This window comes from Nomascus leucogenys, chromosome 1a (genome assembly GCF_006542625.1).
Source record: "Nomascus leucogenys isolate Asia chromosome 1a, Asia_NLE_v1, whole genome shotgun sequence".
In the NCBI taxonomy this organism is placed as follows: Eukaryota; Metazoa; Chordata; class Mammalia; order Primates; family Hylobatidae; genus Nomascus; species Nomascus leucogenys.
Window position 1 is genome coordinate 77,552,237 of NC_044381.1, and position 9,862 is coordinate 77,562,098.

Consider the following 9,862-nt stretch of genomic DNA (forward strand, 5'->3'; position numbering starts at 1 on the left):
GCGCCTCTCGAGGGCCCAATGGCAAGAACAGCCTCCAGCCTCCGGAGTGCGCGGATGACAGGAAAAGATCTTCAGTTCTTCTGCCGCTAGAGAAGCGCAGGATACAAGCCTCTATTGGATCCACAATCTGGAGTCTTGCCTTCGGACTTTGCCAAAGACTGCAGGCGGTGGGGAGGCAGTAAGAAATGAAGCCCCCTCCAGCCTCAGCCGCCGCCGCGTTCGGTGCAGCAGCAGCAGTGCCACAGCCACAGAGCAGAGGAAGGCCCGCTCCGCGCGGGTTCTGTGCCAGGTGTCCCACTGGCCCTCAGCGGACAAGGGAGAGCCACTCATAAGGGTCGCTGCTCAGCAAGCTCAGAGTTCATCCATAAGTGCCAACGCCACTGCCTCTTCCTGGAAGCTTCCACTCTGGCCCGGGGTCCGGCCCCGGCCACGCTGTCCTAGCCCAGAGAACAGGTTCAAGAACGGTGGTGCCCGGCCCCAGCGGTGCCCTTCTCCTTCCCTGTAGCTCGCTGGGCTCTTGAGCCCCTACCCACTAAGCCAAAAATTCAGGAACCGGGAGCCAAACCCCTTGGCCTCTGAGAATTTAGGAAGCTTCCTTTTCAGCCAAGAGGTCAAGGCGAGCAGACAGTGGGGCCTCGAACAATCGCCTGTTTAGGTTTAAAACGTTAAAAAATAAACATCACCCGAGTGTTTTTTTTTTTTCATTTCACTTGGCACAATGCTGTATGGTTTCGTCCTACAAACACTTTATTTATAAGCCGTTGTTCATTGCTTTTGGCTACCGTTATGACATCTGTAGAGGAGAAACGAAAAGTGGCTTTAGATTCAGTTAAACTGCGACGCCCAGAAGGTAAATTGGAGGTCCCTTAACAGCTGGTTCTCGAAGATTTCCTCGAGGGAAGAAAAAAATATGGTTAGTTCCCCTAATGATCTCTCCGAAATGATTGCCAAAAAAACTCAAAGCAATATCCAGCTTTCTCACCTCCTCCTGCTCCTCCCTCTTTTACCCAGACTGAGCCGAGGATGGCAGAAGGAGGCACATTGTGCAATTTCTTATTAAACACATCTGGAATATGCACGCTCTGGATTTAGTGCCAGGGGTTTTACAAAGAGTTTATGACTGTGACAGAAAATTGTCCTTTTAACAAGTTTACAAGCAGTAATCACGGGGGCTTTTACAGGACCGGCCCTCTTGCTCCTCGCCGGATCTGCAGACATTTCCAAGATTCACCAACTAAGGGAGCAGGAAGTGGGCCGGGGCGCCCTGCGAGACACAATTTCCACGAGCCTAAAATTATCCCAAGCGGAGCTGGGAGAGTGGGGGGTAGTCACTGGAGCAGGAAGAAACGGCATGTAAGAAATTAAAGTAATTGGCCCTTCCTATTTTCCAGAGAGATTTCCGCAGCGTCCTTTGAAGCCTGTCAGGGTCATTGAAAGCTATCTTTGTGCAGGGTGTTTGTTTTGGGGAGTGAATGTGAAGAATGTGCGGAGATTCCCTGTGAGAGCCCCTCCTGCAGAGGGTGGCATTTCTCCGTGGCCCAAGACAGGGAGAATAAACACCCTAGTGACTTAAATAAACACCGACTTAATGATCCAAAACACTAACAAGAGAGATTGGGACCCTGAACTCCCAAACCAAATGATGGTCTCTGAGTGGCGGTGTGCACATCTGTCCATCACTGAGGGGAAAAACGACTTTATAAGTAAAAGTGTCTATAGTTAAGTACAGTGACCATTTCTCCCTGGAACTCAAAGCTATTTGACAGTTTTAAAAAATAAGAAGGCCTTGATTTCCCCCAAACACACCTCAGTTTTCTAGACCAGAACAGAAATAGGCAAGAGTAAGAAAGAAATAATATATTAATGGTGACACTTATAGATGGGAAAAAATCAAAATTATGAAACTGTCATGTCAGAAAATAAATAGATTCTCCCTGGGGAACAATATTTTACAAAGCACAAGCAAGCCAATCCTGTTATCCTGAGTAGAATTTTAATAAATAATGCCATTTGTTTCACTAATTTTAAAAGCTAAATACAGAAGATACATCATTTTGCCCCAGGCAAAAATAATATGGAGCCTACATGATTACTGGGATTTTTCTAGACACTATCCGGCAGCACCGCAAAAGATCTCCTGTCCTGCTGGTCTGCTTTCTATTTGTACGAATTAATTCACAATGTTTGTATCCTTGTTCTCCTTCCCTTTTTTGTCTTCAAGCAGATAAATTATTTTTACTTTCACAGTCTTGTCATAAACTTGTTAACACAAAAGAGCTTAGTTAACGTATGAATGCTGTGAAGAGACAGTGGTAAACAAAATTGCATATCTAAATAATAGAAGTTAATAAATACCCCAAGGCTAAATTCACTGTCTGTCATATAATTAATCTAGTTACTACTCTTGGTTCAGATGATGGCCTTCAAAGTACCCTGCAATTCACAGCCACCATTAAGTAAGAAAGAAAAAATATATATATTTTTAAAAAAAATAGGGCCCAATGACAGCAATACACCACTCACCTTTCAGAAACAGAATCATACTCCTGGTGTTCTACTAAGTTTTAATTTAGACTGCTTTAGGTACAATAGAAAAGAAACCTGAAAACACATGCTGTTTTAGTAACAAATACCAGGTTGCCAGATTCGTTGGCATACCTTTGCAAACTAGAAACTAGAAACAGGAGAAACCCTTAACAGGAGTAGGCTACAGATATGAAAGCTTTGAGGGCATGAGTAATGGCATTCAGGAAAGTGTTTTTTCACATTGGTACATTTTTAGAGTTTGTCATTAAAAAAAAAAAAACCCAAGAAAACAAACAACAACCAAAAAATCCCACTAAATTTGACAAAAATAGTTGCATTACTAATGGTCACGTCTATTTCTGTCTCACGTAGAGAGCATTAAGACATTTAGGCACTTGTTTTTTCCTCCTAATACTGTTCTTTTATTTTAATCTACATTAAATTGTTTAACACTAAATATGAAAAATGTAAACTTAATTTCTCCTCATCAAAGAAAGTTATAGATTGTATTTTTCCTATTCACCTTAAGAATGTAATCAGTTCTTCCGAGCCTGGAGGCTCTTATTTTCACTATTTTTATCTCCCTTTCTCTTTCTCTTTCTCTCTCCACTTCCTTTTCCTCTTCACAACACATTTCTCCATATATAAATTAAAAGGAAATAATGAAAATCCAGTTGATTTGCAATTCCTGTTCATTGAAAAAAAAGAAAGCCTGCTGAAACAGGCGTATCAGTTGCCCAGAACTGAGACTGGGTGCCTGGGTGCTTTTGCTTGTTTGGGTTTTTTTTTTTTTCCCTGATCTCTGCATTGGGAAGGAAAAAGCAAAAGTGGAAAGAGTTGGAGAGAAGAGGGAGATTAAGCTTGAGATCGCTGTTGGTTTTGATTTTTAAAAAGATACTTGTGAAAGTCCACCACTCCTTTATGCGCAAAGAACTCCAGAAACAAGCTGCAAAAATGTTCCTGATTTCTATTTACAAGTGTCCCTAGTCGCTGCAGTGGTTGCTGCTCCAGGAATCCCTTCGAGGCCCCAGTCCCTCCCCACTTAGGACCCCAAGTCCACCAGACTGGAGGTGAGGGGGCCGAGCAGAGAGTCTTGGAGCTGATGCTGGTGGGCCTGCAGGCCGTGACTGGGCTGCGAGGCTGTTAAGCCCGGGAGAGAATAGTTTGAGCTCCTGGCGTGGCCCATATTGCCCTGCAGCAGAAGGACCGAGTTCTGGTCTGGACTTTGGGGAGGTGAGAATTCCTCTTCTGAGCTGGACATGAGCGGCTTGCCCCCTTCCAGAGGAGAGAGTTGGTTCTGCTTGTTGGAGGAGGAGTTATTGTTTTCGGTGTTCTCCCTAAGAAATAGAGGACAACACCATATGGTTAAAAAAAAAAAAAAAAAGTAGGTTAAAAAAAAAGTGTGAGATGGAGGGAGGGGAGCTGGAAGGAGGAAAGGGCCATTGTGCAATCTGTCACCAACCCAAATGGAGGAGTTCTACCCTTCCACCCATCCCCAAGGGTAATGGGGGAGGTGAGGAGTCAGAGGAGCCTGGAGAAATGGAGAGCTACGGACAGAGCCTCCTGTTAGGAGCCAGGTCCTTTTCTCTTCCAGATTTCAGAAAGTGATAGATCAGTAGGATTTATTTGAAACATACAAAATATATGTTTTAAATTTTGTTCAAGCAGTTACATTTAAATACATATAAACTAGCAACATATTTAAATGTAATTTTGAAAATCTTTCAATAAATAGATATTGGTGATAAAGAAATGATAGGGGACAGAGTCCAATGCACAAATGTTTGGGGTGAATCAAGTCCATTGCCTTGTTCCCATATGAGGAGACAATTAAACATCCCGTTTTCCTGCCCCAGCCCAGAGCTAGTGGTTTTGGAGACACAGGACAGGTCATGGGAAGTGGTGCCCAGCCCGGCCCACTGACCTGAGTAAACACAGGGAGCGCAGCCAGCCTCTGATTTCATCTGCAGTCGGCCCTCGGGCCTGGCTTATAGGACGGCCGTTTTGTAACTAAAGGCTAACTGCAACCATACAATCCCTGTTCCTGTGTTACTTGCTAACTCTTCAGCCCCTCGGGTCCCCCTCTCAAACTTCCTACCAACACCCACCCCAACCCATCCTTTCTGGGCAGGGTAAACTTCGCCGCCCCGCACAGGCTGCCAACGGGCGCGGCGCGCTGGGGCGTCATTCCCGGCACTCGGTGCCGCTTAACTTCAGGATTTCGCTTCCCTCGCCGCTTCCGCCTTCTGAGTGCTCGTCAGTCCTCCCGATTCCTAGCGCCCGTCTGTCTCCTTTCTTTCCCCTTATCCTCAGTCTCTGTCTCCCGGCAAGCCCATTTCAGCAGAATTTATCCTGGCTCTGGTTTTCCACCAAGACAAGAAGGCAAGCAAGATCTTCGGCCCCCAGTCTTGGAAGCGAACAAAGGAAAACCTAACCGGCCCCTGCGCTCAGGTTTCCCCCAAACTCTTTGGCTTCGCGGAGCGCTCTCCCCGCCACAGCCACCTCCCCACCATTCTTCCGAATCTCTGTCCGAAACTCTACAGAGAACGGAAGGAGCCTGCCCAGGCGGCCGAAGGTATTGCCCCGAGGTGGGGGAAGGTAGAGACCAATTTAAAAAATACTGCCTTGTGAGCTCTAGTGCGAGAGAAGGCTGCGACTGGAGACCCTTTCCTCGTCTGGGCAGGCGGCGCGGTCAGCCAGACCGACGGGCTGCAGTGCCGGGCCACGCGCGAGCGAGCACGGCGAGGATCAACCCTTTCTTAATTTGGGACGCCGGGGAGTAAATACAGCGCCAACTCTCCCCAAAGCTCTCTTTTTGGTGTATCTTTAAAAGACTCCTCCCTTTGTCCAGCTAGTGAGAAATGAAGCAGGCTACCTCTAATCCAAAAGACTATCGAGAGAGCAGTGGAGAACCGGGCGGGAGTGGGGGCAGAGCCAATGTCTCAGGCCAGCTTCACCCCTCTGGGGAGCAAAAGGAGAGAGGTTCGCGAACCTCAACTCCCACCAAACCCTTTTCCTTGCGACACCAATCAACATTTCACTGCCCGTTGATTTAGAAACTCACTCTCCACCCACCACTCCAAGCCGCGGCCAGCCAGGGTGGCATGAAAACCAAACCTAGCGCCAATATTTCCCGACACTCACATCCCAGAGAAACCCACGCGCGGGTGCTCAAAGCAAATGAGGCCCCATCCTTAGCAAAGAACCTCAGAGTTCATGAACTTTCGCTGCAGCGCCTCGGAGGGCCTGCGCGCCGCCCCGTGGACGGGCTCCGGCCGGCGGAGAGGACTTGGTGGCTGGTGCCTGCGGGGGCGGGAGGGGGCGGAAGAGAAAGGACGGCTTCCTGGGGTCGCCCGAGTCGCGGGAAGCACGCCGCGTACCTTTCCTTGGCCTCCGCGGCCCGGTCTCTTTGCCTCCGGTTCTTAAACCAGTTGCTGACCTGGGTGGTGGTGAGGCCGGTGGCCTCGGCCAGCTCCCGCTTCTCACGCGGCGATGGATAAGGATTATGCGCGTACCACTCCCGCAGGACACCCCTCGACTTCTCCTTGAAGCAGTAGCTGGTCTCCTCGCCGTCCCAGATGGTGCGCGGCAGCGGAAATTTTCGGCGCACCCGATATTTGCCCACGGCGCCCAGGGGTCGGCCGCGCAGCTTCTCGGCCTCCACGTAATGCGCCTTCAGCCACAGTTGCTGCAGTTTGGGGTGGTTGTGAGGCGAGAACTGGTGGCTCTCTAGGATCTTGTAGAGCTCACGGAAATTGCCGCGGTGGAAGGCGACCACCGCCTTGGCCTTGAGTACGCTCTCGTTCTTGTGCAGGTGGTCGCAGGCGGGCAGTGACCACAGGAACCTGCCCAGGCGCTCCAGGTTTCCGCCTTGCTGCAGAACCTCGCACACGCATGCCACTTGCTCCTGCGTAAAGCCAAACGACGGCAGCATCGACATGGCTGGGGCCTGCCGGGGCGCACGGCCCAGGCGCACGCGGCAGGGAGCAGAGCCGAGAGGCAGGGGGCGGCGGCCGCAGGGAGGGGGGCGCGGCTCTTCCTAACCTCCTCCTTAGGCTTTGCAAACGCGAAAACCCGAGTCGGAACTTGGAGGTGGGAGGCCAAGGAAGAGAAGGCGGAGGAGTAGGGGACGCTCTGGACACGGAACGGCCGGCGCACTCAGTAGCCTTTAAGGCCTTGCTGCCGCCGACCTCCCGCCCGGTGGATGCTGCTAGTTGCCGGGGAACTTGGTTTCTGTTCTCCCCGCAGCGGCCTTAAAGCGCGCAGCGTCCCCGGCACTCTGATTGGCTGCCGGCAGCGCCTATCCGGGGCTGGCCAGCCAGCGCGCCGCCCGGCGGAGCAGAGAGGCCGCACCGCCCAGCGCGGGGAGGGCGAGGCTGCAGAACTGGGGGTTGGGGGTGTTGCCGGGGCTGCGCGGGTAGGGAGTGGTGGGAGGAGATGAAGAGGAAAGGTGGGAAGCCAGTTGGGGTCTGAGGGAGCTGCGCTGCGGAGGTGTGGGGAGGTAGGGAGTAGGTGAGCGCGTCAGGACCCTGCAACGCGGGACCCGTCGCCAGTATCACCTAAGGGGAGTCGCGCACAACTCCGCACAAATCAGTGACCCCAAACCTTAATTCCTCCCTTCTCCCTCTGTACTCTTGTCCTCATCCCTTGCAGACTTGCCCTTTCCCGGTGAGCTCATATTTAATTACTTTAATGTTGGAATGAATAAATAATGGATTGATGAATAGCTTATGGAACGCGATAAATAATTCAAGAGCAGACCAGGGTCCCCGCATGCAGCCTCTGGAAGAGTGGCTTCTCTTCGGGTTGGCTTCAGCTCGAGGAGTCCAACCCTATTTCCTCCTCCCTCCCCCCACCAACTTCCACTGTCCTCCCCGCACTGCTGCATACCACCCTCCAAAGGGCACAAGTACTCTCAGTCGGACACCGTTTCCCTCGTTCACAAAGGACCTCCATGATTTGAGACCAAGTATGTTTAGAGCATACTTGCTGAGCACCTAGAGACTCCGAGCGTTCATTTGTGATTTGGTATCTTAATGTACTGCGATTGAAACCAGCAGGTTCCTGAAGCTTCTGGACTCAATTTCCCTATCTGTGCGGTTGCGTTTTCCAGTGCCACCTCTGCTACTGAGGAATGCCGAGAGGCTTTACTTGCTATTAGCAAAAATGCTTTGGGAACCTCGTACGAAAGGCGCTGGATGTGGTGTAAATTAAATAAAACTGTGCCCGGCTCCAATAACCGTCCGGTTGTAACATAATCCTTACCCTGCTCTGAGAGGGACACTGCCCTCAAAGCGAGGACGACAGCGGCTCCAAGAAGATTAAATAAAGAGGTGTGTGTGTGTGTGTGTGTGTGTGTGTGTGTGTGTGTGTGTGTTGCAATGCTGGCCTATTTTGCTGCCAGGGAATGAGAGATGCACTGCAATTTAAGTCCCATCATCTGCTGTTTTGTTTATGTGTGGAGAATGCTTAGTAAAACTGCACAAACAAATGAAGTTGTAATTATCTTAAGCCTCATTTGCACACCTAGTTCCAAAGCAATTATTAAAAAGATTTTGAAAACAATTAGCCTCTCTAAACAAAGATAATCTATTGTCAGTAGCTGAGACTAGCAGGAGATAAGAACAATGCATGGAGATAAGGGAAGCCAAATGGTGGAAGGAGAGTGACTTTATGACTATACTTATCTCTGATTAGATAAGTTCAAAACAGAATTCTAAGTACACTTCAAAAATGCTTTTGATTTCAATGTGCCCTCTTAGTGAGTGGTGAAGAACAAACTGTAGGCTCCTTAAATTGGCTTGTCTTCTTTAAATATGTTTTGATCCCTTTAGCCAAAGAGCCCAGAACTACAGAACCTTTTGCATATTGAGATGCAAGTGGGAGAAGGAGAAGCAGTGTCTGGGTTTCCCCTTTTATTATTAATTTGGTTTTAAAATGATGCACCCAGTACAGTGCACCCTGCAACATACATTCTAAACTCATAAAGCGTTCCCACCTCACGGCTGCCACATGGGAGATTCCAAGTAGACAGGAAGCTGCTTCTCTGCTGGACATAATGCTTTCTGCATCCTTGAAACTCTTGCTTATTCCATGCAATTCGATCTTGGAAGCAGATGCTGATATTTCATTACCTTAGGCTTTTTTTAAAAAAAATGCATTTAATAAGTGTGCATTCTTTCAAAAGAGCCTCTGCCATATAGTATGCCCAATGACTTTCTAAACTGGAAGCCTGGCACTGCTAAACCCAGAGCCATGTCTGGTAATTTCCCCTCACTGTCTTATTTTAGTGCTTATGATGTTTCACATGAAGTCTTAAGGAGCTGCAGTGTCCTCCCAGAAGGAATGTCTCTGCTTAAAACAGTCCTTATTGACATGGCAGCTGTGTGCGGACCGGAACGGAGGCTTAAACCCGGCTCTAAAAATCAGTTAATACCCTAAAGTCTGGAGCAAGTGCGCACAATTACAATGGGGGGGGGGGGGAGAGTCTTTAAGCACAACCACGTCTCTTAGAAGACAAACAGTATGTTGAGTATGGGGTGTGCTTTGTAATTAACGATTTTGTATAAGGAAATGAGGCATAGCCTGGACAAATAAGGGCAGGTATAAATTTACAGAGGATGACAGAGAGCAGAGAGATGGCAATTAGACACAAATACGACCACCTTTTTTTCCCCTGGCTTCCTCCAGACCTACCTGCCCATTTCTTTTTATCTGTCTTCAAAAGGAACCAGGACGTACTATACACACTGCCGTCATCTGGGAAGACGACGTGTAGAAGCTGTGATTGCGGGAACACGGGTAGAAGAGAAGAGGTGCTCTTCCTCAGAGGCCGTGACTGGGCCGGCCAACATTTTTCCTCCCGCTTAATCCAATAGATCGCGTAACTGGAAAGGGAAAGAGCTATGCGCTTCATACCAAGGAGTCTACCTGCTATTTCGATCCCTCGGTTAGGGGAACCAATTGTTATAAATGTTAATTATTGGCTCGGATATATAAGGTTTCCCAAAATGGAACCTTTCACTGAAAACCACTGAAAGAGGTAAAATGACATGAATTTACAAACCACCTAAACCAAATGATCCATTTTAAATCGCACACAGAAAGGTTTGAGTTGTTCTCGTAACATAAAACCTTTGCTGTCAATGCAAATCGCACGAAAAGCAGAGATGCGTTGGAGATTTAAAGGAAACGAGCAACTCTAGCCAGCCGGCTGCTGCCCTTGCTGCAGCGCGGCTCGGGAGGGAACACCGCTGGCAAGGAGCGCCCGATGCTAGGTTTCGGCTCTCCAGTGCCTCCTCTGTGCAGGTAACGGCCGCGTGCGCATTAGTCGATG

General features: G+C 49.0%; 1 protein-coding gene across 1 annotated transcript; it reads right to left on the minus strand.

Moving 5' to 3' along the window:
* Positions 1–690: 690 nt before the first annotated feature.
* Positions 691–6,754, minus strand: SIX1 (SIX homeobox 1). Its single transcript, XM_030815344.1, has 2 exons — positions 5,907–6,754; positions 691–3,863 (listed from the first exon to the last, which is right to left on the minus strand). Exons 1-2 carry the CDS (start codon positions 6,464–6,466, stop codon positions 3,569–3,571), a joined length of 855 nt encoding a protein of 284 aa, XP_030671204.1. The 5' UTR covers positions 6,467–6,754; the 3' UTR covers positions 691–3,568.
* Positions 6,755–9,862: the final 3,108 nt, after the last annotated feature.